The 27,892-nt window shown below is 47.0% G+C and overlaps 1 protein-coding gene across 1 annotated transcript in view; it reads right to left on the minus strand.

The window, feature by feature from the left end:
• LOC137640236 (N-alpha-acetyltransferase 30-like) overlaps nt 1-27,892 on the minus strand; it is a 114,002-nt gene that overhangs the window by 9,555 nt on the left and 76,555 nt on the right. Inside the window, exons 3-4 of the mRNA XM_068372805.1 lie at nt 11,432-11,573; nt 9,167-9,225 (exon numbers count right to left, since the gene is read on the minus strand). Coding sequence (XP_068228906.1) covers nt 9,174-9,225; nt 11,432-11,573 — 194 coding nt within the window. The 3' untranslated portion in view covers nt 9,167-9,173. The remainder of the gene's footprint in view (nt 1-9,166; nt 9,226-11,431; nt 11,574-27,892) is intronic.

The following is a 27,892-nucleotide window of genomic DNA, read 5'->3' on the forward strand; positions in this document are numbered from 1 at the left end:
ACAAACACTATGCTAAGCAAGTCCATGAACTGAAGCATTATGTGGTGGCGGCAGGTAGTGTATTAACACCTGTCGTCTACTACTGCGATGAACAGTTAACTGATTGGGACTATCAATTAGAGTGAAAAGGTGTTGACACTTCCAGTGCGATATCTTTTAAGTAAGTGTCACCATGGTGACACTAAGATTGTTCAAAATCTCAGGTGTGGAATTATACAAATAACACTTGTGCAGTGTTGACAGTATACAACATTTACAGAATTCATGTTGGGAAAATTTATCAAAATTTTCAGTTTTAGAGTGTCACTCATCATTTCTTCCCTTTCAGGAAGGGAAAAATATTTTCTGTATATGTTGCACGTATATTTCCTTTAACATGTTACATTCGTTACAGTCGTTTTCCATTTAGTCATTTATTAGAAATGTCTATTAGAATGTAATTGCGTCCTATTTCGCCCTGCAATTTGCACATTAAATATGCCACAGTTCTCTTATTTATTTATTTAAGTAATCCTCATATCATTGTATGCTTAGAAACAATGGTTATAGTTGACACTTATATTGTTCCAACAATATATACAAACTGTGAGACCGTTTGTATATCGTGGATACTTATGTTTGTTCACACAATATATGCTAACCTTGAGGCCCCTTTTCTACTGTCTAGTATGACTCTTCCCTGCAGGGGGCAGGAAGCACTAACATTGTCTACAATTAGTGGTAATGACGGATAACGGTAACGTCATTTGTCTCAATGATCCAGATGACCATAGAAAAATTGTCCCAAGGTTAAGGCACCTATGAAAATCCACAGACACAGTACTTCCTAGTAATTCTCTGGTATACTTCCATCAGGACGACATGGCTTGAGCCCCAAAAAATGAATTTTTTGGGTGAGATAGCCATGTTGTCCTGATGGACCCTCCCTCCTTTTCTACAGAAAAGGCCTTGGCAGGATCCCTCCAGAAACTACTATATCTGTAGCACCATGCTCAATGCTACTAGGAATAACTGCCATCTAGATACTCAATAGTAGTATGGGAGGAAGGGTACCAAAGTCATCATTGTAGCCCTTGATTGTCTGAGTCCGTTGAGCACCTGCCTGGGAATCCCGAAGGGGAGAAAGGCATACGCGTCGAGTTCGTCCCAAGAGTGCCGGAAGGCGTCCTCCAACGCTGCTGCCGGGTCTGGCACAGGAGAACAAAACACGCGGAGCTGCGTGTTGAGCCTTGTGGCGAACAGGTCTATCACCGGTGAGCCCAACAACTGAAGGACCTTCTGGGCCACTTGTGTGTGTAGGGACTACTCCGACCCCACTACTTGCCCTGCTCTGCTGAGGCCGTCGGCTAGAACGTTTCTTTTCTCCGGAATGAACCTGGCTGTGAGAATGATGTGTTTCCTCTCGGCCCATTCCAGGATCCGAGCCGTGAGATCGCACAGCTCCCTTGACCTCAAACCTCCTTGTTTCTTCATGTAGGCCACCACGGTGGCGTTGTCGCGCATGAGAGCTATTGTGTTTCCCTGTAGGCGATGGGAGAATATTGCGAGGGCCTTTTGAACCACCAGGAGCTCGAGCAGGTTTATGTGGAGGAGTTTCTCCTCCGGGGACTACTTCCCCTTTGCTGTCTCTTCGAGCAATGGCCTCCCCACCCCTCCTTTGACGCGTCCGTGAAGAGCAACATCTCCGGAGGAGCAGACGCGAACGGCACCCCTAGTAGGATGTTCGCCCTGTAGGACCACCAGAGGAGCATGAGTAAGGATTGAGGCGGGTCTCCCGGTGACCAGAGGTCCTTCAGATTCCACTGGACCGGCCTCAGCTTGAGCCTCCCCTGAGGAACTAGCTTCTCTAGCGAGACCAGGTGGCCCACGAGTCTCTGCCAATCCTTGGGTCTCATTGGTCCATTTGTTAGGAATGGTCGCATTATATGGTCCAGATTGTCCAGCCTCTCTTGAGAGGGGAATGCCCTTGCTACTTGGGAGTCCAGAACCATCCCCAGGTACGTCATCCTGGTGGTGGGGACCAACTGGGACTTCTCTAGATTAATGGTAACCACCAGTTCTCTGCAGAACTATAACAGCTTTGCCCCCTGCTCCTTTAAGACTGCAAGCAGCAACTAGTCGTCGAGATACCTGATCAGCCGGATGCCCTGCTTGTGTGCCCAGGCAGATACTACAGTGAATACCCTTGTGAACACCCGAGGAGCCGTTGACAGGCCGAAGCAGAGGGTCCTGAACTTTAGAGACTGAGTTCCCCACTTAACCCTGAGGAACTTCCTGCTGGAGGGGTGTACGGGGATCTGAAAGTAGGCGTCCTTGAGGTCCAGGGACATCATGAAATCCCCTTCCCTCAAGGCTGCCAGTACCGACTTCGGCGTATCTATCTTAAAGGACGTCTTCTTGACGAACTTGTTCAGGGCCGAGAGGTCGATGACTGGTCTCCACCAGGGAAAGCCTGCTGTAGAACCCCAGGGACAATTCCCGGACGGGTTGTAGTGCTCCTTTGTCCAACAAGGCTGACGCCTCCTGCTGCAAGGCTACTCTCTTCATGTGATCCTAGGGGGCCAGCCACTCCGCCCGATGCTCGGGAATCAGAGGGGGAGGCTCTGTCAGGAAGGGAATCCTGTATCCCACCCTGAGTACTGCCACGGTCCATGGGACCGCACCGTTGTCTTGCCATGCTTGCCAATGTGATTTGAGGCATCCCCCCCACCTGTGGCGTGGGAAGGTGTAGGGGTCCTCTCTTCCTATCTCCTTCTGGGGAGACGGTTTGAGCGACCTCGTCTCGAGCCCGAGTATTTTTGTCTAAAGGAGGCTTGGGCTGGGGCACCACCTCTGCGGGAGGGCTGCGAGGACTGATGCCAGGAAGGGGAGGGGACCTCCTGTCTAGCTGGTGGCGTAGGCGGATAGGCCCCGTCCACAGACGGTCTTCTATGTGGAGGGAGTCTTGCCGCTGGTTGCCTAGGCTCAGCCGAGTCTTTCAGTTTCCCCACTCTTTCCATGGTTTCTGCTACCGTCTGTAGGGGAAACAGGGTCTCATCCCACACCGGAGCATTCCTCAGGAATTTGGCCTCACGTTCGGAGAGTCTACGGGGGAGCCTGTTAAGCACCGTATCCCTCCTCCTTAAAATCCAGTTTGCTGTCTGAGTCAAAGACTGGAACGTTAAAATCTTCATGGCTTTGCCCCCCCAACGTATGAGCTCATGCAAGAGAGATTGATTCTCCGGCACCGAGAGATCGTGGGAGAGTTGGAAACCTGCTAAGGTGCATGCCCACCAGTCCAACCAGGAGGCCACATTGATGATGTCCTGCGACGTGTCCTCCATCATAGTGGCCTCCGCCTGAGAGAAGACCACTGGGGCGGTAAGGATCCTGTCGTCTCCACTTCCATAGTCCGAGGCCCCGCAGGCAGTCCGTCTGGCACATAAAATTTCTTTCGGGTCCTCAGTCCAGGCAGGAGCTTAAAAGGACCCTTGGGCCCTGAGGGAGTTCTTGTGCCCCGAGACAAACTGATCGGTCAAGGATGGTTTCTGCTGTACTGGGTTGTCTACCATCCTACCCGAACCCGAAAGCCAGGCCTGCTCTGAGGACGGTTTGGGCTCATCCAGCCTGTGGTGGTGCCGAATCAGTGCCAATACTTTCCTGTAAGAGGATACTTCATCAGGCGAACATTCTCCCGTATCAACTAAGCCCGCTACCACTTGATCCTCCGTGTTGGCTGTATCCTCGATCACGGATGGCTCCGTTGGGGGTGTCCGTATCCCTGACATCCGGCCGGCTCGATGGAGCGGCTGCCTCCATCATGGATGGAGTGCTCAAGGAGGAGGTAGCCGTCATGGGTCTACCCCCTCCCGGAGGAATCCATGGAGAGTGACTGCCCTGCTGTGTCAGCGGCTGCATCCAATGCTTGGATGGAGGCAGTGAGACCTTGGGTGTGGGAACAATGCTGCCGGGCTTGGCCAGCGGCTGCCTCCGCTGAACAGATGGAGCCGGTGACTTCCCGGGCAAGGGCAAGGGAAAGTTAGCGTGTGCCAACGGCTGCAACCGAAGCGTGGATGGAGCCGAAAAGACACTGGCCAAGGGCACGGGAGCGGCTCCAGCAGCCGCCGAGGCAGGCATTGGAGCGGCAAGAGCCCTGTTTGACCAGCGAGGGGGAAAAACTACCTTACTTACTTTTGCCCTCTTCTTTCTAGAACTCTTCCTCTTCTTGCTCTTCCTCTTTGCAACTTTGGCCTTCTTCCTAGAGGGGCCTGAGTTCGAGCTCGACTTCTTTTTCTTTTTCTTCATCTCCAGGTCACTGGAGTCTTCCGACGATGAAGAGCTGGAGGACGAGGTAACGTTCGAGGAAGAAGAAGAAGAAGAGGAGCTATCCGAGTCCTCTGAATCCTCTCCCGCCAACATGGGGGCTTGCAATTGTGCTACCAGGGTGTTCGGGTTGCATGAAATCAGGCGGTAGCGCAACCGAAGGCGGCGGGGGCGTGAGTAGTGACCAACGTGAGGCAAACCAACCAGAAAACTCTTCTTCTTGCCGCATGAGTGACCTGAAGGGCGTCCTTGGTGCCGTCCACACAAAGGAGTCGGGGTCTGAAGAGCACGTGGCTTGTCTTTCTCGGTCTTGATCGCCTCCTAAAACCGCTGTACTGTACCTGAAAAGCACTGCCACGATGGGGGGGGAAGGAGCTGGTGTTCTTGACCTCCCCCACACCGGGTCCTCACTCGAGACGGGTCCTGCGGGCACCAGCACCTCGTCTACAGAAAGCACTCCACACTCGTCTGCGTAGGCACAATGCAATTAGATTTGTTAAAATCAGACTCATGGGGAACAGCAATGGGTTGTTTCGCTGCAACAGACTTACCTCGTCCCCTACTCTGGGTAGGGGAAGGGGAACCACTCTCTGAAGGAGCTGAAGGAGACGTTAACGGCGAACCGAGACCAATCTTCCTCGGCGACCGCTTCGATGCCTTCTTCTTTGTACCGAATAATGTCCACTGAAGTTCCGGCCAGGACGCACACTCCGGACACGTGGACGCAGGCGAGCAGACTTTGCCCCGACACGTGGAGCACAAAGTGTGCGGATCGATATTCAACTTAGAGAGCCATGCCCCGCATGACTTACCGGCCTTGGGCCCGGGACAACGACGTTGGGATTCCATAAGGGAATTCACAAGCAATACAAGTAACAAAAGGAAGGGATATAAACGGGAAAACACAAGGGAACACGTGGAACACAATGGTGGGTCGGACGGGATGTGAGAGAGAGCGGCGAGATGTTATCTACGCCGCGACCAGATGCTTACTGGCGACAAAGACCTAGTAGCGCACCCACGCGCGCTGACCCCGGGTCGCCTCAGGGCACGTATCCATCCGCCACGGAGGGACCCGACAAGGGAAAACAGAGATAGGGGGAACTGCGCAAAATTCTTGGTCGGTTAGGGAGATCCCAGATACTCCTAAGAAAGTAGTTCGAGGTAAGTACTCTGTTTTGGAATGGAACAAATAGGTTTTTCATTTGTCAAAAGCCACTTTTTGGGGTTAGATGCTTTGATCCCAAGAACTAGTGCCAGATCATAATAAGGTAGACTAGTACACTACAAGGACAAAATTATTTATAACCATGTGAACGGCCAATTCACGCTTACATATATGAAAAGAAAAGACTAACAAAGTTAAACTGCTCACCCCAAGAGAGGAAATCTCTGGAGAGAAGGACCTAGATGACCATCATGGCACTTCTGCTGGGAGATGCAGTTAAGGCTACCTCTCTTCTATCTGATTTCCCAACGTAAGGGCCACAACCAAGCCAAGCACCCTTCACGCATGTTGAACAGCTTGGACATGCTTTAGGCAGTGTCTTATAATCACATTATGCCTAGACCAACATATAAAAGTCTGGACATCAAAAAATTGCAAATTAAAAAGGAATTTCAATGAAATATTTCTCACATCATGGGCTTTGGGGATGGAGAATGGATTGGCCTTTTGGATGAAGGAGTTCTTGAAAACGGATAACCTCTGTAAAAAAGAATTGGTTGGTCTGAATACTGTATTTGGAAAAAAACTTCCTTCTGATAACATGCATCTCTGCAAATACGATTGCACAGTAGACACCGGGCAGAAGTTACCACAACTAGGTTATATAGTCAAGATAAAAAAAGAGGGTCAACACCTCTGAAGAGTTTTCATTCTTGCCCAAAAAGAGAAGACCTGAAGTCAGTATCAAGAACCAGATAGGAATGAGGGTGAGGAAATCCTCTTCCTTGCTGAATGCTGGAAGTTCACTAAATCTTGCTCCCGAGGCTTAGGCTAGTAAGAATACAACCATCTGAAGATGTGCCTTTAAAGTAATGAGGGATTATTCAATTTGGCCAAAAAATCAAGCGCCCTATTCAGTAACCTGGAAACTGAAGATGTTGGTAAGGCAGACAGTAATTGCAAAACCAAGGACTAGTAATTTTGTGAAACATGTCTGAAACTAGATGTAGGTTAAAAGCCTGCTCAAGAGGTTTTGTCGAGACATTATGACAAAAAATTGTTGATGGCTTAAGATTCCTATCCTCAAAGAGGTTGACCGATAAAGAAGCCAAGATGTTCAGGGTTATCTGGTGGAAGAAGACATTTTACAGTTCAAGCTAACTATGGAATATTTAATCATAGAAACACTCACTTCCTGTAATGGCGCCACACTAAACTATTTATATGTCTACTGTACATCCAAAATGTTACAATTGGAATTAGGCTATGCTAAATACAAACCTTTAGGCTAGGTTATATAATTCATATGAAATAAAATAAAAACATGTTATACAAAGAACAAAACAAGAATCAAACATAACTAATTCCCTTTGACAGATAGGAGCCGAAAGTTAAGAGCTGCCATATGTGACTTAAACATTGATTATCAAATAAAGCACCCCAAATTGTGAGCAACATTAACACAATCAACTAATGCTTGAATTAGATTTAACATTAATTCAGAACCTAATAATAGTTAAATCAATTCAGAACCTAATAATATGTACAGTACTTAAATTATAAGATAAGATGAGGTAGGAATCTTAAACCAAGGATGGCAGGCATAAACAAACTACAGGCTCAGCATTAGTAATGGTTCTCAGTGGGTGACATGGCATTAGTTAGCAGACAAACTTTACATTGGAGGTGCTGTGACAAGCTCAACAGAGCTTGAACAAATGGTTCTCCCTTATACAAACTGAGTTCGTGCCTTGCCCATTGATATCATGCCGTATTGAATTCCATGTTCTAGTCTTTACAAGAAAGTCTTTGGGGGACCACATAGCATCTAACAACAAAAATGTATGGTACATTTGATATCAGACATTAAAGAATACACCAAGCAATCCATTATATGTTTGGGTAAAAGAAAAGGGCCACATCTAGAGAGTGGCAACCAGCACCACAAGTGTCTATTAAGTCCTGAAAGTGATCCATTCTTTTGTGGTGATTTCTACTGTATACAGGTGGTTGATGACTTGACAAACATATTAACTTTAGTTAGTTAGGTAGTAGACAAATAATAAAATCCCAAATCATGCACAATTTTTCAAGTGGATGAATAGGGAAAACTAAACTTCCTTAACATGGATAAATAGGTCCCCATCAAGTGTTAATAACCAAGATGAAGAATATTTATGGCCCCTAAAAATACTTTTGATTTTAAAAGCATCTGTGTAATATTTCCAATACAAGCAGGAAGTACTCTACAGTAATCTCTTACCATTCGATTGCTTAACATTGCACATTTGATTACTCTTAGGGAGGCAAGTAAGCTGAAAAAATGCTGGTTTTAACCATTTTTTTTTGCAGCTTTTGCAATAAGTATAATAAAAGTCATGTGATAATATAATAGGCTAAATTTGACTTTTTAAAGCTTTTGTGATTATCATACCATTGAGTTTGTAAAACACAACATATGTTAGAGAATAAATTTGTCTAAATTTGCACATATCTTGGGTACCTAATACTCAAGAATCTGAAGGGCTGGCTGTAACACAAATTCTCCCTCTTGATATAATGAAATGTGTTACTACAGTTTCAGAAATAAAACTATAATAATCCATAATGAGTAAAAAACAAAACCCAGATAAATAGATTGTGTCTTGGAGTATGCAGTAATTTGCAAAAGAACTTCAGTAACGTCTACAGGAAGCTGTAAAAGGTAATAACCTTCAACAGGAAAACTCAAGTCACTTCTTCAACGCCTTCCACTAAACTCAAAGGTAACAGTAAATTAGTTTTTTGAGTGGAAGCCTAATTATACATATTAACAAAGCCCTGAATTAAACAATTAATAATAGCCTTTTACAAAGAATCATGTAATGGGTTTGGCTCTAAATCCTAATCAAAATAACTTTCATGTTTTCATATATAAGAACCACATTACTTGTCTTCATTGCCAATTTCTGATACTATTCATATTTTGTGATCACTAATGTTTTCAGTTTGATGTACTTTACATAATAAGCCTATTAAACATAACACAAATCCAACACAGTACTTCACCATTATCACGTAACTTGACTAGATCATTGCATAATAATTGTACCTGAATTAATTACTATTAACTTTATTACTGAATAACTTTATAATCATCACCAGGCCCTTATAAAATGGTTCTGCCAGACACATTTTTCATTGAAGACTAAAGGGGAGCAATAAAACTATAAAAATAGTTGGACTTAGGAGCACAAAAGATAATGATAATGATAATAATAATAATAATAATAACAATAATAATAATAATAAAAAAGTTTGGTACAAGAAAGATAATTTTAGGAACTCCCAACACACCAGGTTTTCTTGACTAGAATATATTGTAACATGTACTGTTGTTAACGGTTACACGCAGGGTAATGCTCAACCCCCAGTTGCATTTCTATCCGTGATTTACTTATCACCAATTCCCATAATCTGTTCCCATCATTATGACAATCTATTAACAAACAAAATAAGCTCTGGGTGAGCCCAAAGATTCTACAAATACAACTTAAGATCTTGCAAAAGTACCTTCTAATTATAAAATCAATAGCATATCTGATAGAGCTTAGAATCTTAATTTAGTGACCTAGTTAAAACACTCAATAATAATAAATGCTCTAGTTATTAATCTGTAACAGGCTTTGTTAACGAAGGCTGGAAACTACTTCTTACCTAAATTTTATCTGAGCCACAGTTTCAACCGCAGAGCATCCACTCCATTCAAGTAATATCTGTGGATATAAAAAAAAAAAAATTATGTTGACTGTGGCATATAACTAACAAACAATACTGAATGTCCCATTTCTCAGTTTGCTTAATTCTTTAAACCCAAGATGAGCTGTAGGATTGCAGAAAGACTTATTGCTGCTACCCATTTTTCCAAAATTTTTATTGTTTATAAAGCACATCTTTAGTACAACATTTTTTTTTTTACTCAATTCATTGAAATAACATGATTTTTAGCATATCCATGACATTGAATCTCCCACAGATCTTTCCATGGACTGTAACTCTTTAACTACAGTAACGTACAAGCTGGAATGAAAATATACTTTGAAAAACACGAGACTAAATCTTTAATTGTGAGAAAAATCACTAGACAGAAAACACTTTCAAGATTTCAGGAAACCTAGCTATCCTGAGAAAAAGGGGTTTTCCTTTTTAATTGGCCATGTTTAGAATACTGCTTTTCTGTTTGGTCTCAGCAATCAACTTTCATCTTGAATTGTTGTATAAAAAAGTGGGGTCAATTAAATTGGTTGACCCATATCTTGGTTACTTACATCATACATTTTGCTTCTGGTAAATGTTGTATTAATCTTTAATAAATCTAATCATCTTTTGTATAGAGATCTTCAAAGACTATACAATTCATCACATAACATTACAAAGTTCAATGTCTCATATTATTGTAGAAGTTTTGGCCTGGTGGGACCAAAGCGTAGAAAGGTCTTTCAACTAATGTAGTTGAATTACTGGAACTTTAGATGTTCATGCACACTGCAAAAGCATTTTTTTTTTAGTAGGTTGACACGAGTCTCGTTTCATAGATTATTTATCTATTCTACATTTTCTATTCATCTTATTGGTGTTTCTTATCTATTTCATGTTTATTCTATACTTCTTGAATAATTTTCTGTACTGGGATATTTTCCCAATTTGGACCAGAGTCATAGCATTCTGGTTTTGCAACGGGGGTACCAGCTTGACTTACATTAGTAGTAGAGGTGGTAATTTCTACAACAGTTATAAGAATAAATTTAAGTACTGTATTTGGCCTTAGATCAATGATTGTCAAGGTTAAGCTTTGTTTATTCCATGGAATAAATGGTGATAGTATCATTATTCGTCTCAATTTTTAAATCCTTAGAGGATAGATGAATTGACAGGGGCATGGCCCCATTGAAAAAAAAAAACCCTTTGCCTCTGTTTTAAGTGTTAAACTAGGCTCTTGGAACTCCATGTTATAGCTACTGACATGGAAATTTGTCAAAACGCCCACCTTTACTATCCTTAAAAGGCTTAGCATTAAATTTTCCAGGATTTCTGACAATTTCACATATACAAATACCTTATTATGATGTTTCTATCAGCAAAAGCAAAAGATGCAAGAAAATGTGAATTAATTACTGCACTGGAACTTGATTTGATCACTAGTATTTCTTTACTATCTCACTGGCAACAGATCCTCCTACTTCCTGGATGATGTATGAAATCTAAATACTATATTTACAAAAAACCATGACAGAAATCCAAAGTTTTTATTATTTCTTATGATCTAAATGCTCTAGTATTACTTGCTAAATCTTCCTAAGTTTACTGAAGAGTAACAGTTATAATTAGAATTCAGCACTTACCAACCAGTGCAACTAAGAGCCAAGAAACATTTAAAGAAGTATAAAGCGCAATAAAAAGATGTCTAAACTATGCAAGTAAAGAATCAAAACCTCCCATTCAAATTACCCAATATGGTCAAAGCCATCTTCGTCTGTCATTCTGCAAGAGGTATGAGTACCGTACTAGAGATGATTTATTACCATAAATTGTGATTTTACTTTTGAAAATTTATTATTCTTTTATAACTAAAAGTACTTAGAATATGATAGAAGCAGATAAGATTTCTTTTATGAAATACAATCATGTTATAGAAAACAGTGTGTACCAGAGCTTATAAAAAATAACTCCTTGTTGTAAATCTCAAAAACTGTGTTGGATGGCAAAGATTACTGTGTGGCTAGCTGGAAAGTGTCACCAGTCTATTGTTTCTTGTGGAAATTTGGTATTTGTATACTGTATACAGTATGTAGGCACATCCATAAAAAAAACATAACATTTCTCAAAATCTGTAACTCCTGAGTTCCAAACCTTAGAAAACCTAACAACTGAATATCAATGCACACAAAATAAAAATAGACAAATCACAATGCAAAAACTTACCGAAATAGTCTTTTGTCTCTAACAAATCCTAAGTTTTCGTATAACCGAAGCGCTGGTTTGTTAGTAATTTCTGTTTCAAGGACGACTTCATCGGCATCATCTGAGGCCATTGCTCGAATTGCTCTTTGTACCAAATTTGAACCTGGAAATTAAGCCATGCTAGTGTTATAAATTTCTTTTCTTTGGATATAAAGATATGAATGTAATGAGACTCTAAACCATAATGAAAAGCTTTTTCATATAAACCAATTAACCATGCATTGCCATATATTTCCATTATTGAGGCAATCCCTGTTTTGTAAAATTTAAATGTGAGTGGCCTCTAGTGAATATACTTAGGACTGAGTATGTTGCCTGCTTCATTATGGCTATTTATATGCCATATATCCAAAGATGAATGCAATGATGGGAGGAGAGCACTTATTCTAAGATGATTATTTCATTACAACCTCTAAACTCCTAAATTACATAAATAGATATTTAGGATGGAGGGCTAGGAAGCTATAACCTCCATGGGGGTACCACTGGTCTGTAATTGCTTATTTAGTAAAAGATTGAAAATTCAAGCTGTGAAATATAGACATACAAAACATTATTGTTATGCATCTGGTAAGTATTGTGCAAGAGTAAAAAACTGAACATTCACCCATAATATTGTAAGTCATAAAGATAGTAATCCTACTATAGCCATGCCTCATCAAAGTGCCAGAAATGAGAATCCATGAAAATTACATATCACTATAAAGTTAAGTCATAACCAACATCTCATTAGGCTATAGTTTTAGTCAAGTTACAAATCGACCTTTGCCTGATTAGTGAGTGTTGGATATGAATAAACCTCCTAATATGACAAATTTGAAGATAATTTGTATTTTTCCTAACCATACAAACCTTAGCTATTTACAAAGGGTTATTACTTTTAGCGTAGCTGAAATGGCGAGCCATTAGAATTTAACGAGGGTGTATTACCCCGCGCTAGTTAGCGGGGGGGGGGGGGGGTAGGGGAGTGGTAGCTAGCTACCCCTCCTCCCCCTCACACACAGGTGAATACTCACTTTCACTTAGAGGTAGGACTTGTCTTGGGGGACAGGGCTGGCGGGCAAATATGTGTAAATAGCTAAGGTTTGTATGGTTAGGAAAAATACAAATTATCTTCGAATTTGTCATTTGTTCCGTAACCGAAATACAAACCACGCTATTTACAAAGGGTGACTTATCCCTTAGGAAGGGTGGAAAGTCCCCAGCCATACTGGCTTTGGCTTTACCCGGGGACTCAGAATCCGAGTGAGTCGCACTCGAGAAAAGGAGTCCCGGCACCTCACAAGTTCCTTGCTCCGCAAGGAACCATGTGGCCTACGTAAGCTTGTGTGTGAAGGAAGAAGTGTGACTCGTCCTAGGCAGTTGACCTGGAGTTCCAGAAGGAACTCTGGGTTAGGACGTTCCCAATACCACCTCGTCAGGGTATGGGGGACGCGACAGTATTGACTCAATACTCGGAACACAAGGAAGCATGGTTTACCTGCAGAGGTTCGAGGTCAGCTATGCAGAGACCAGGATGCTGCTTCCCCGTAGAGGGGATGATGAAGAAAGAAGTAAGGGCCAGACATACTTCTTTCATTCATGCAGACTAAAACCTGATAACAATGCCCTCAACCTTCTGCTACCTGTCCAAAAGGGAGCCTGAGGTTAGACCAGCTGTTGTGTAGCCACCACAGAGCGATAGAAAACGTATCGAGACTCCTGTGGGTCACGCCCTGCAGGAAGCGGGCTGCGAAGGTCATCAGACGCTTCCAGACTCCAGCTTGTAGCACCTGCGTCACAGAGTAGTATTACTCGAAGGCGAGGGACGTTGCGATGTATCCAACATCGTGCTGTAGGGCGACGTGACGGGGGAGGGTCTGAAGACAGGACGAGATGAATGTCCTTGAGTCCGGGCTGAAGAGGTATACTGGTGACTCTCCCCCCATGTCCTCCTTGTGTTCCCAAATCGGCTGCAACTGAGGACAAACTGCAGCTGTTCCCAGCGCTAACCTCTCGATTCCTTACTGGCAAGAAAGAGAAGGTCTTGGGACATCAGACACAGAATGGAGACTCGAAATCTTGAATGAATCGGACCGAAGGGCCGGGACCCTCAGATTCTGAGTCTAGCCAACAACTCAGGAGCGAGCCTGAATGTTGCCTTCCCCTCTTCCTTAGAAAGGGGGGAGTAGTAAGAGACCAAGAAGATTGCTTACACACTGGCCGTGGCCAGAGTGAGCAGAAGACCCAAGGCGGAATACAATCCGAGGGCTGTCGTAAAAGGGTCTTGAGAAGATCTCTTAAAGGACTAAAAGTCCGAGCCATGCTCCAAGTTGGAGGTCTTCCTCTGACTAGGGCAGGGACGATCGTAGCTTCGCATGAGCGAGGATAGATCCAGCGGGCAGGAAAAAGTTATTCCTTTAAGCCTGAAGGTCAGGGAAAGGCTGAGCGACAGGCTTCATTGCCGAGAGCGGAAAGGAGTTTCCTCCCGCCGAAAGGCAATAAGACCGTTATGCTGGAGAAGAGGCCTCAAGGGAAGAGGTATTATCTCCCACGGCACCAACCACCTTAGACTCTTCACTTTGCCTGGGAGACCCCTGTGGATGACTATCGCAGATGACGCGACTGTAGCGGGTTGTCTCTTCTAGAGGAGGAAGCGTAGTGTCTCCAGGCATGAAGCCGAAGAGACGCCCCGGTTTGGGAGAGATGTCGCAGTGTGGTTGCTTGAGTAGTCTGCGCCGTGGGAGAAGCTCTCCCGGGAGTTCCGTCAGGGGAAGCAGAGGGTCCAGAAACCGTTCTGCGCGTAATCCCAGTGGAGCTCTCCCATTGAAAGGTTGACAGACAACCTGGTCTTGTTGAGGCCCATTGTCCGCAGACAAAAAGGAGGGAAGAACGCAGGCGTCGAAGTTGTCCCACCATCACCGGAATGCATCTTGCCAGTGTCTCGGGGTCTGAGACTGGGGGGAAGACTAGCGGAAGCTTGAGGTTCCAAGCTGTCGCGATCAGGTCCCCCAGACCAGCACTTGCTGGTTACCCAAGGTCAAAGACCCCTAGGTACACTCTCTCTATGAGGCTCTGCTCGGATAGTCTGAGAGAAACATTCCCCTGCCTAGAATGAGAGAGCCGATGGTGGTATTGAGAGAATCTCAATCATCCCGGTATCTCTACTGCAAGATGTGGTGTGAAAATGCGTCCCCTGCTGGTTAGAATGAAGTCGACGCGCAACGGGGAGACTCGGCAGGAGCTGTAGGATCTGAAGAGGGGCCAGACTAAGGCCCCTAAGCCTGCCTGAATGATGGAGAGGTATCCTTCAGGTCTTGACCATAGGCCTGGACCGGAACATGCCCCCATCCCCCTTTCCTTTGACGAGTCCGAGAACCGCATCAAGAATGTGGGGAAAGGACGAGAATATCCACTACCATCAAGAGGCTCCATAGGTCAACACCCATTGCAGGTCTAATAGTTCCGCTGGTCCCATAGGGCCAGGGAGTCCGGTTAAACATTGCCTGAAGCCACCGGAACTTGGATCGCCCCACATGGAACTTATCCTGAGGCGACCGTTCGGACTATAGACGGGTCAATGAGGAAAGAAGAACTAGGAAACGTTCCAAGGTAGGGCTGAAAGCTCTGCTTGACTGAGAACAGGTACTGCGACTCTCCTCAGTCTTGCCACAGTCAACCGAAAGGAAGGCTCGGAGGATGTGGTAACAGAATCTGGCGTCCCCAGGTGGTCACCCATCCAAGTACCGACGTTGCTTAACCTCGCTGGATGGACGAGAAGCGGGGTTTCCAATGTGGTAAGGCGGTTGACTCAATATCATGGCCAGATACTCCAGATGTTGAGGCAGAGGAAGAGAAGGCTCCAAGCAAAATACCATGAGCCCACACTCATGGTAAGCATCCGGAAGCTTGTCCCGGCGCTGAAGAGGGTCGAAACCCGAGCCTACCGGAGTTGACCAGCCCTCCAAACAGCAGAGGCGGCGGAAGTCTGCACCTGAGCGGCCAAGAGGAAGGCAGGGAGAGTTCTCTGGGGAAACAAACCTGCTATGCCACGGCGGGATAGCCACACTGCATCATAAGTAGGAATACTTGCAGTCTAGGCTGAATTCGACGAGCACCCTGGAAGATGGATGGAATGGAAACTGAAAGTACCCGTCCTTCCGATCCAGGGTTTAAGGAGTCCTGTCGCCTCGTTACCAGTCTGATCGATTCTGCTGGCCGAAGTTTGTTCGACAAACTTGATCGGGGCTGAGAGGTCGACTATGGACATCCCCTCTCAGATCCTTCCTTACAAGAAAGGATCGACTGAGGGGGCCGGGGGTGAAGCCGTCGATGATCCTAAGGAAGACCTTCGCCTAAGGTATGGATCATTCTGCCCAACTGGGCAACTCTGCTGACGCTATGGCATAGAGGTTCAGAGACACTGAATTCGCTGACAGAGACGGCAGGCGCGATATCCTTGGCTACTCACAGAGAATATGCGGGAATGGGCATCGGGAAGCTGTCATTCGGATGAGTAACATTAAGCATCCTCCCAGCGAAAAACCTGCAATCCTAGAGTTCGTGAACTCCTTTTAGGACTATGCCCCCCCGGGGGAGTCTCCCGTGCCATCTGTTCCTGACAGGAGAAAACTGCAATTGGACACCTTGTCCCAGTTGTCGTAGCCGATAACTTAGGCCGACGTGGTTGAAAGAAAAGGCGCTGGAGCCCTGCAGAGTCTGGAAGAAAGCGCCTTGGAGGAGTGAAACCGGAAGTCGATTTACTCCGCACAGCAGCTGTCTAAGTCTCTGTCCTTGGGCACAAACAAACTCTTCTCAAGCATGGAAGGGTGTCTGAGGTCGTCGACCTCCACAGATGAGACACCCGAAGGAAGCCTTCAGTCAGCGCGTCCAGATGGTACAACATCGAGCTTGTCCGCAAGTTAGATACTTAACGACGAAAGGCCAAGGTGCCTGAGCTCGAGAGGAGGAAAGTACCCTTGATCTTCCTGTAGCTTCCTTGAACCAAACCTCGGGCCGTAACCGAGGAGGGAAAGAACCTGGTAAGCTCCCAGAGGAAGAGGTAAGCAGTCACCCCTTGTCCGATGGAGAAATCTCGAACGGAAAGCCCGCCCCCCGCCAAAAGTCCTTCCAGGGAATGACGGGGAAGGGCTAACCCAGGTTCAGGAATAGAGGAGTGTTGCTCAGATCTCCCTTAAGTTTCTCCTATTCTTGCAAGTGCCATGTTCTGTGTTTAAGGGGTGAGACAGTGTTCTGGAAATACGCTCCAGAAGAACTCGCCAGGCTGGTCATGCTGCGAAAACCCCATTGGGAATCGTGGTCGCAATTGCCCTGGAGCTCGCGCGACGGGAATTCCTGGTGGTTGGCGGGCGATAACCCATAGACGAGCAATGGATACTGCAAGAAGTAAGCCGACATTTGTGCGAAAAAACACTGTAGGTTCGCGCGACGGAACACCATCCGTCTGTGCGATGGAAAAAAACCGTTGGTTCGCGCGTGGGCGAACATTGGAGAGCATGAGCGTAGACGTGCAGGCACGTGGGTGTGTGGGCGCGCAGGCGAGCGGTCGCGCGGTTGCACGGGCGAGCGGTCGCGCGGGCGAGCGGTTGGGCGGTCGTGAGGGTGGGCAGGTGGATGAGAGCGAGTCCGAGGCGGCGAACGCAAGCGTTAGCGCGATGGCGAGGAAACGCGCTGCCGCGTGGGCGAGGAGGACTGCTGGCGATATGGATCAACAAGCGATCGGTGGTGAGCTGGTGAGCGCTAACGCGCAGGTTGGCGATGGCGCGTTGTGATATGCCGACGCGATGGTCGAGCAGTATGCGCAGGTGAGCGATCGTGCGATGGCGAGCAGTATGCGAAGGTGAGCGATCGCGAGCAGTGATCAGCATGCGCAGGGTCGCGCGATGGTGATCAATATGCGCAGGGTCGCGTGATGGTGATCAGCATGCCAGGGTCGCGCGATGGCGATCAGCATGCGCAGGTTGGCGGTCGCGCGATGGTGAACAGCATCTGCAGGTGGGTGATCGCGTGATGGCAAACAGCATACGCAGTTGAGGGTCGCGCGATGGTGATCAGCATGCGCAGGGTTGAGCGATGGTGATCAGCATCCGCAGGTGTGCGGTCGCGCGATGGCGATCAGCATCCGCCGTTGAGGGTCGTGCGATGGCGATCAGCATCCGCAGGTGAGGGTCGCGCGATGGCGATCAGCATCCGCAGGTGAGGGTCGCGCGATGGCGATCAGCATCCGCCGTTGAGGGTCGCGCGATGGCGATCAGCATCCGCAGTTGAGGGTCGCGCGATGGCGATCAGCATCCGCAGGTGAGGGTCGCGCGATGGCGATCAGCATCCGCAGTTGAGGGTCGCGCGATGGCGATCAGCATCCGCAGGTGAGGGTCGCGCGATGGCGATCAGCATCCGCAGTTGAGGGTCGCGCGATGGCGATCAGCATCCGCAGTTGAGGGTCGCGCGATGGCGATCAGCATCCGCAGTTGAGGGTCGCGCGATGGCGATCAGCATCCGCAGTTGAGGGTCGCGCGATGGCGATCAGCATCCGCAGTTGAGGGTAGCGCGATGGCGATCAGCATCCGCAGTTGAGGGTCGCGCGATGGCGATCAGCATGCGCAGGTGAGATAGTAGCTGGCGAACCATGTTCCTTCAGAAGTGTTGGAGAACGTTGGCGTGCCGGCTGTAACACACGTGGGCGAACCGGAGATCGCTGGCGAGCTGATGATCGCTGACGAGCTGATGATCGCTGACGAGCTGATGATCGCTGACGAGCTGATGATCGCTGGCGAGCTGATGATCGCTGACGAGCAGAAGGCTACGCGTGGAAGCCTGCGCAAAGAAGAAGAGTCCTTGACCCCGACCTGAACCGAAGTTCTAGATCGCGAGGGCGAACGTGGGCGCACAGGGCACGTAACAGGAACCAACAGGAACCGCAGGGAAGATCATCTTGAAAGCGCTGACGAACAGGAGAGCGCTGATGAGCAGAAGGGCGCGCAGGGAAACCCTGACACGCAAGGGAAGAACCCCCGTGGGGGCAACCCTTTGCCCCGAAGAGATCGTTGTCCGCCGGGAGACTGATGTCCGTCGGAAGACCGCTGTCCGTCGGGCAGACCGTTGTCCGTCGGGAAGACCGTTGCCCGTCGGAAGACGAGATCAGACTGCTGTCCATCTGCACCAAGGCGGAAGATCGAGAAAAAGGAGTTGTAGGCTGCAAACGGAGATCCAAAAAGGCGCCTCAAGCACCCTTATAGGGAGATGAGAGGCCCTTACGATGAGGCGGACGGTGGGCCTTACGGCGAGGGAGGCCAACAGCAACAGCAACAGAAGAAACCTCCGAAGAGGAGTCTCTATGAGTGTACTCTCTCGCGAACGAAAGAGAAACACTTCGTGGAAGAGACTGGTCAGCCAGTGACCTAAAAGGAGCAATCCTCCGAAGAGGAGCTCCTGCAGTTGCCCAGCCCCTTGAGCGAAACTGCAGGTGCGACCGCTCAGCACCAAGAGCATAGTCGCACGAAAAAAAGGCAAGAGAAGAACCCCCCAAAAGGGGAAAAACTCAAGCCTGGACAGGAAAAACTTCCCTCGGAAGGAAAGTTACCCGCCCAAGGAGGCAAGCCTCCTGAGAGTTACAGCTCACACAGAAACGAACTAGATCGGTAAATGTAAAAAAATAAAAACAAATATTAGTACACATTCATTCCCCCGGGAAGGCTCCGAAGAGGAATCCCGAGGGAAAGGAACAAGAATTACACAACAGGCACGTGCCCTCACAACCACTTACACTCGCGGAAGGAGAGCTGTAACCAAAACAGAATTACAGTGAACCCTCGTTTATCGCGGTAGATAGGTTCCAGTCGCGGCCGCGATAGGTGAAAATCCGCGAAGTAGTGACACCATATTTACCTATTTATTCAACATGTATATTCAGACTTTTAAAACCTTCCCTTGTACGTAGTTCTGTTAACAAACTACCCTTTAATGTACAGAACACTTAATGCATGTACTACAGTACCCTAAACTAAAACAGGCACAAATATTAAAGGTGATTCTATATCATGCATTTCCTAAACACGCTAAAAAGCACGATAAAAAATGGCAACCAATGTTTTGTTTACATTTATCTCTGATCATAATGAAGAAACAAACTGGAGGTAGAGCTTTGCTTATTACCCAGACATATTTCCCATACTTTTCCCTTAGAACTACATCACATCTTCCTATTTTAGATATATATATATATATATATATATATATATATATATATATATATATATATATATATATATATATATATATATATGTGTGTGTGTGTGTGTGTGTGTGTGTATATATATTTATATGTATACACATATACATACCTACATATATACATAAATACATGCATACATATATATATACATATTACTGTATATATATGGGTTATGGAAAAAAATCCGCGAAGTGGTGAATCCGCGATGGTCGAACCGCGAAGTAGCGAGGGTTCACTGTATAACAATTATAATTATGTAACTATGTAATTATGTAATTTAAAAATGAATGAACACTAAAGAAAGAACGAAAACCCCGAAAGGAATCGTTCTACAAGCCGAAAAACAAAAAACAACTACAATTAGATTCATAACTAATTGATACAAACGTTCGGCGTAGCAACCCCCCACACGGAAAGGAAGCTAGGCTACAAGGGCGTAGTAACACGTAGTAAAAGGGTGAACGACCTCAAGAGAGAGAGAGAGAGAAAGACATAAGTCAAACTCGATCGCCACCCATAAAATACGCCGTGGTGGCCTAACTGCCGAGGCCTCCACGTAGATATCGTACACTACACACACACATCTGAAAAGGAAACTTACTTATTTCTATACTCAAATATATATACAAACATGAAAACATGTTTGCATATATATTGAGTAAATGAAAAGTAAGCGATTAAGTAAAGACAAAACAGACAATGGCTGCCAAGCGAGGACCAAGACAGAGACGTCTGTCACAGTCCGAGCCAAAAGTTAAAGTGAGTATTCACCTGTGTGTGAGGGGGAGGAGGGGTAGCTAGCTACCACTCCCCTAACCCCCCCCGCTAACTAGCGCGGGGGTAATACACCCTCGTTAAATTCTAATGGCTCGCCATTTCAGCTACGCTAAAAGTAATAACCCTTTGTAAATAGCATGGTTTGTATTTCGGTTACGGAACAAATGACAAATTCATAGATAATTTGTATTTTTCCCAACGATATCTTAGCTATTTATTAGGAGTATTACTTTCGGCGGAGCTGAAATGATAAGCCATTAAAATTTAGCGAGGGTTAACTACCCACACCGCTAGTTAGCAGGGGGTAGGGGGTAGCTTGCTACCTCTCCCACTCACACACCAGTGATTTACTTCACTTTGTTTGGAGGTAGGACTTCAAAGGGGATAGGGCTGGCAGCCCAGTTTGTATAAATAGCTAAGGTTTGTATCGTTAGGAAAAATATCTACGAATTTGTCATTTGTTCCGTAACTGGAATACAAACCTTGCTATTTATTAGGGGTGACTCACCCATTAGGAAGGGTGGATGTCCCTGTCAATCTGGCTTTTGACTTTAACCGGGGGCTCCTTATCTGAGTATGTCAGTACTCAACAATAAGGAGTCCCTGCACCTCCATGAAACCTTGCTAAGCAAGGTTCGCGGCCTATGCAAGCTGTTTGTTGAGATAAATTATATAGAAGTGTGACTGTCCAGGTAAGGTTATTCTTTAGTCTTTGAAAGGAAAAACTGTTGTAACCACGACTTTCCCAATACCACCTTGCTAAGGTATGGGGATGCAACAGTATTAGTTTTAATACTAGGTACACAAGGGAGCATGGTTTACCTGCAGTGGTTTGAGGTCAGCTTGTGCAGAGAACCCAGGATGCTGCTTTCCCCAAGAGAGGGGAGGATGAAGAAAACCTTTTCATTCACGCACACTAAAACCAGGTAACAATGCCCTCAACCTTCTGCTACTTGTCCAATAAGGAGCTTGAGGTTTTAAACCAGCTGTTGTGCAGCCACCACAGGACCGATAGAAAACGTATCGAGTCTCCTGTGGGTCACGTCTTGCAGGTAGTGGGATGTGAACGTAGTCTGACGTAACCACACCCCAGCTTGAAGAACCTGCGTCACTGAGAAGTTTCTCTTGAATGCCAGGGACGTAGCTATGCCCTTGACATCATGAACTCTGGGGCGACGTGAAGGAGGAGGGTCTGGATTTAGTGCATGGTCTATGACCTTGCAAATCCATGTTGATATGGTGTTCTTGGTGACCCTCCTCTTGGTCCTTCCTGTGCTGACGAAGATTGCAGGCAAACGAGGACCGATAGAGATCATATCGAGCTCCTGTGGGTCACGTCTTGCAAGAGAAAGGTTGTAAAAGTCACCTGGTGCATTCACACCCTTTCTTGTAAAATCTGCATCTCAAGAGTAATCTGCTTAGAAGGGCCAGGGGCATAGCTATGCCCCTGACATCGTGAGTTGTCATGTCATTCTGGATTCAGGGCATAATTGGTGACTGTGAATCCAGCAGGGGTGATGTTTTGGTGATTCTCCGTAAGTCTCTCCCAGGGCTGATGACAAGAGAAGGGACCCGGGTGGGCTGTTGCTGTTCTCTTAAGGTAGAATCTCATACCTTACCCTGGGTATAGTAACGGATGATCTGGATCGTCCGTTACCAAGTGGAGACGTGTAGGATCCGTCACCTCTGGAGACAGTCTGGCAACATACTCTGGGACGAAACTGAACGTTGCCTTTTGCCCTTCTCATTAATGGGCGATGTCAAAAGAGAGATCATGAAGTTCCTTGACTCTTATGGCTGCTGGCAGTGTGTAGGAACATTGTCTTTTTAAACAAGGTGAAAATTTGTTGCCTGGTGAAGAGGAACATAAGGTCTCTTTAGAGACCGGAGAATATGAACCATGTTCCGAGAGGAAGGTCTCAATTCCGACAGGGGAAAGACAAGTTGTAAGTCCGTATGAGTTAGGAAAGGTCTAGCGATGAGAGGATGTCCCTTCCTTTCAGTTTGAAGGTGAAAGCTCAAGGTTGAGTGATTGTCTTTACCTGTTAAAACTGAAAAGGGGGGTCTTTTCCTCTTGCATATACTCGAGGATTACGCTATTGCTGGAATAGAGGTATCGAGTGGAAAGAGACACTTTCCCACGACACCAACCACAGAAGACGTTATACTGCCTGGTAGAGTGATGCTGAGGAATTCCTCAGATATCTAGACAACCTTTTCGCAACTTATTGTGAAAAGCCTCTGTGAGAGAGGAGGTACTAGGTAGTCTCCAGGCGTACAATTATAGCAAAGCTATAGCTTGTGGTAGGTGTCGAAGTGTGATTGTCTGTGAAGTGTGGAGGGTTCTCTTGGAGACACTATCAGGAGCTGCAGAAGGTTTGGAAACCGTTCTGCGTAATGCCATAGCGGAGCTATGAAAGTCCTTAAGAGGCTGACTGATGTTCTAGCCTTCCTGAGTGCCCTTCTCCAGACAAAACACGGCCGAGACGTAAGCGTCATTGTTGTATCCACCGTTGTTGGCCTGTTTCTTGCCAGAGAGCCTTGGGGTCTAGGGCTGGGGAACAACGGCAGCCTGAGGTTCAGGGGTGTTGCGAACAGATCCCTAGTGGGAGGACCCCGTAAAGTCAGGACTTTGTCAGCTACAAGGTGATCCACAGACCATTCGGTATACCTTATCTGAGATGCTGTGCACAGACTGTCGGCGAGCACATTCCTCTAGTCTGGAATGAAGCGGGCTCATAGAGGCACCGAAAGGGCTTTGGCCCATCTTTGTGTTTATACTGTTAGATGGGAAGAGGTTGCGAGCAAGTTCCTTCTTGCTTGTCGCTATGAGCCTCTATGTGGTGTGTGCTGTTTTCGCCCATCACATCACTGAGTGGTCCGTTAGGAACCGATGAGGCTGCTGAAGGAACAGAAAGTTGGCCATCATCTCAAAGAGATTTAAGTGAAGGTACTTTCCGACTCTGTTCAGAGGGCTGAAGTCATGTGGTGCAGCACTATGGTCCCTCCTCTCTTATTTTGATGTGTTCTTAGCACAGCATCAAGTCCAAGGGGTGGGGAAGAATGAGAAGGTAATACCATTCTGTAGATTCGCGATTGACACCCATCCCTTGAGGTTCGTCCAAACTTCTGGTCCCGTGGGGGTCAGAATGTCTGGGGGATTGACGGCCTGATTCCAATCGGACTCAAGTCACTCTGGGCTGGGAGTTCTTCTCGTTTTGAGAAAATTTTGTGGAGATTGGTGCCTAGAATCATTCCCAGATACACCAGTCTTCTGAGAGGGAAGTAGAGAAGACTTCCACAAGTTTACCTTGATCACTGGATCTTGATAAAAAAGACTTCGGAAGTTCCTGTGCTAATGCAAGATTGCCACCGAGTCTGCTGAGGTCAGTCAGTCGTCCAGAAACGGAGGAGACAGAAGGCGATCCTGTGAGACCAGGATGGGTGTAGTGGAAAGATCGAAGCACAGTGCCCTGAACTGGTGTTTCTTGTTTGTCTAGACTGAATCTTCAATCCCTCCTAGATGGATGGTTTGGGCCTGGACCGAATTCCAACATGGTGTAGACCTCGACCCAAAGGGACAGCTCCTTGCGGATCCTTTCGCATGGGAGATTGTTGACGCTAGAGTCTTGACTCGTGGCGTAAAGGATGGGATGCGATACCCTGTGTAAGGATTCTTACCTGAGAGAGAATTCCTTTAGAGTATCTTCTCCAGACTCCTGATGCATCTTTCAGCTGTGCTCTTACCACTGGGTCTGTTACTGCTGCAAACTGGAGAGAGCCCAGTACTCTTTCCTGTTGGCATCTTGAGATCCTGTCGGATTTCAGTAGTCTCTTGACAGACCTCGCAATCTCTCTCCTCTTCCCTGGGGGAATGGAGAGGCCGGGTAGATCGTAGCACCGGCCGGGCTCCTACATAGGCAGTTTAATAGCCACTCTGTCTTTCCCCTATGGACGTAGGCTCCGGGAAAGGTTGTGCCGGCTATGACGGCTGCCGGTGAGAGACCCCTCTGCCGTTGAGTGTTCTTCAGTCCTCCCTTGGACTGCCATCCTCATCCCTGAACTGGCAGCGACCGGCAATGGATCTTGTGGCTGGATGGAAGCTTGAATGATGCATTCTCCCCTTCCATTTGAACCCTCATTCTGGAGGAAGGCAGTAAGGTTATATACCTACACCCTTATTTAATGTAAACATACATTTTAATAAGGCAGCCCTTCACTCCATGCTTTCTCTCTCTCTGTCGGCTAGTACTACCTGTGCCGCCAGGTGCTAGTGTAGCCGGCAACATGCCGGCTAAACTACAGCATATGATTATACAGTAGCCAGTATATTTGCAGAATAGTATATACTGCAGACAGAAAACTATAGTATATATTATACAGTAGTTATTTTCCAACATACCTTGTGTATCCTTGCACAGTCTATTGTTGAGACCAATTCTATATTGAAAGAAAGAATCCTTTCAATACACTGATAAGTAATCAGTTGATAACTTACCCCACAATATTAAATAATTTAAGAAGGGTCAGTGTTAGTATACACTTGTTATATCCCTAGGGGTTAGAACCCTTCTCTTTTGAGTTTGCCTTGATAAGGAAACTCTAAAAACTTTAATATTGGGGGGAGGTCACAGCAATTGGCTGAACAGGAGGCACAAGTATGTGTCTCTCCTATTTCCTTTCTAGCTTACAATCCTAAGCTATAAAGGTTAAAATATTAATATTTTGCATAATCTGTTTATCATGTGTGATAAACAACCTCATACTCATTTAATTTTCCTTTCTTTACAGGAGGAACCCCAAATGAAGTGCGAGGTGATCTGTAACCACAGGAATAGGAACTTCTGTGGTCACAAGGCGTGCAGGTCTCATGCCGCCTGCACCATTACTACCGAAACCCTACAGTACTGGGACCCCCAAGACTGCAACATCTGCCTGGCCTTGGTGGCTGAAGGTTTCGACGACCCCAAGTCAACGGAGTCGAGGGATGCAGCACGAGAAAAGCTGCGCAAATGGGTATGAAGGTTCCAGAAGAACTCTCCGGGACCGTACCTACCTAACGACAGGATGCATAGCTTGCTGTTCCTGAAGGCGGGTAGTGAAGCTGTCGTGCCCCAAACACGACCCGGACCTCCCTGCGTCCAGATTGCCATCGAGACGGATGTCAGAGAGGCGTTGCAAGGCATGGACATCAACCAGGAGGAAAGGATGTCTGAAAAGTCCACGGACACTGAAATGGATCTATTGAAGGATGATCCCGAGGAGGAGTCTACTCTACCTCCAGTTCTACCGCTCTGATTAGAGCCCCAAACCAGGGCTGCCAGCTAACGGCTGCACTGTCAGACACTCCCTCTGGAGGGGGAGTTGCCAGTACGAAGAAGATAAGGAAGAAATGTCCCTGGACCTTTCTGGAACCTTCCCCCCTACCCGCAAGCGCTCAGTTCTGTACTTGTGGGGGGGGGGGTGAATGCGGTGATGGTGTCCTTACCACGCGTTGTCCTGCAGCCTCGCACGTGGGAGGGTATTGGCGATTGCGCTGGGGAGCGCGCTGGTGCTCACACGATGGGGAATACCCGGGGCTCGAGCGCGGGAGACTGCTGGAGTACTCGCACGCGCGGACGAGACTTCGTAGTGCGCAGGAATCAGATTGACGTGCAGGATCAGAATGAAGAGCCCGTGCGGGCCAGAATGTTGGCGTGCGGAAAAGATCGTCGGCGCTTGCGCGCGGAAAAGATCGTCGGCGCTTGCTCGCATAAGAAGATCGTCGGCGCTTGCGCACGCAAGAAGATCGTCGGGGCTTGCGCGCGCAAGAAGATCGTCGGCGCTTGCATGCGCAAGATCGTTGGCGCTTGCTCGCCTAAGAAGATCAGCGAGCGCGCGCGGGAAACCATTGCTACCCGCGCGTGGATGATCGTCGGCACTTGCGCGCGTAAGAAGATCGTCGGCGCTTGCGTGCGTAAGAAGATCGTCGGCGCTTGCGCGCGTAAGAAGATTGTCGGCGCTTGCGCGCGTAAGAAGATCGTCGGCGCTTGCGTAAGTAAGAAGATCGTCGGCGCTTGCGCGCGTAAGAAGATTGTCGGCGCTTGCGCGCGTAAGAAGATTGTCGGCGCTTGCGCGCGTAAGAAGATCGGCGAGCGCGCGACACGCTAGTAGGTTGAAGGGTCAGCTGGCAGGATGATCAGGAACTGGGATGTGCCCTTAGGAAGGGCCAGTACCCACCGATGGCACCGTAAAGGTCTGCTTTAGAGTCCAGGACCGAAGTCCTTCGTTGCAGCGCAAGGTTGCGCTGGTAGGACGATCAGGAACCGGGATGTGCCCTTTGGAAGGGCCAGTGTCCACCGATGGGACTGTAAAGGTCCGTGCTAGAGTCCAGGACCGAAGTCCAGAGGACCACGTTGCAGCACAAGGTAGAGGTCACTGGAAGTTCTGCTTGATCCTACGAGGCGGAGTCTCTATAAGAGACCTCTCCCGCGAACGAGAGAGGTGCCCTTCGTAGAAGAGACTTGAAGACACTCGTGGTGAAGCCCCTTGGGGCCATTAGATCAGCAAGCTGACCTTATCAGGAACGATCTTCTGAAGAGTCTATATGAGTGGCCTCTCTCGCAAACGAGAGAGGTGACACTTCGTAGAAGAGACCTGAAGACACTCGTGGTGACGCCCCATAGGGCCGTTGGATCAGCAAGCTGACCTATCAGGAACGATCCTCCGAAGAGGAGTCTCTATGAGTGGCCTCTCTCGCGAACGAGAGAGGTAACAATTCGTAGAAGAGACCTGAAGACACTCGTGGTGACGCCCCTTAGGGCCGTAGGATCAGCAAGCTGACCTCATCAGGAACAATCCTCCGAAGAGGAGTCTCTTTGAGTGACCTCTCGCGAACGAGAGAGGTGAACAGTTTGTAGAAGAGACTTGCCAAGACTGTGCTCCACCCCTGAAGGAAGAGAAACTCAGCAAGGCGATGAATTTATTAAGGTATGAGTTCTCCCTCTGAAGGGAGAAAACCTCACACCTGGGAAGGAAACCTCCCTCGGAAGGGAAGTTGTTCAACCCCTGGAGGCGAACCTCCTTTAGCGTTCTAAGATGATCTGAAGTGCTGGCACGTTGTCACGGGAGTACTTCTAAGAGAAGGGATAACGCCCATGACGACGTCCTCTGAGGGACGGCAGCGATAGTAGATTCCCCAGTCATGAACAGGACAGCTCGGCAGCGACAGCAGATTCCCCAGTCATGAACAGAACAGCTCTGCTTCGTTGGTACTCTAGTCGAACGAAGAAGAACTGCATAGTTAACTGGGAAAATAAAAATAATTATTTAACAGAAATTCCCCAGGGAGGAACTCCGAAGAGGAACCCCGAGGGAATAACATAAAATAAGAATTAAGTATGCGCCCTCCTTCCCCAGATGACATCCACGGGAGA

Source organism: Palaemon carinicauda, chromosome 4, assembly GCF_036898095.1.
Source record: "Palaemon carinicauda isolate YSFRI2023 chromosome 4, ASM3689809v2, whole genome shotgun sequence".
In the NCBI taxonomy this organism is placed as follows: Eukaryota; Metazoa; Arthropoda; class Malacostraca; order Decapoda; family Palaemonidae; genus Palaemon; species Palaemon carinicauda.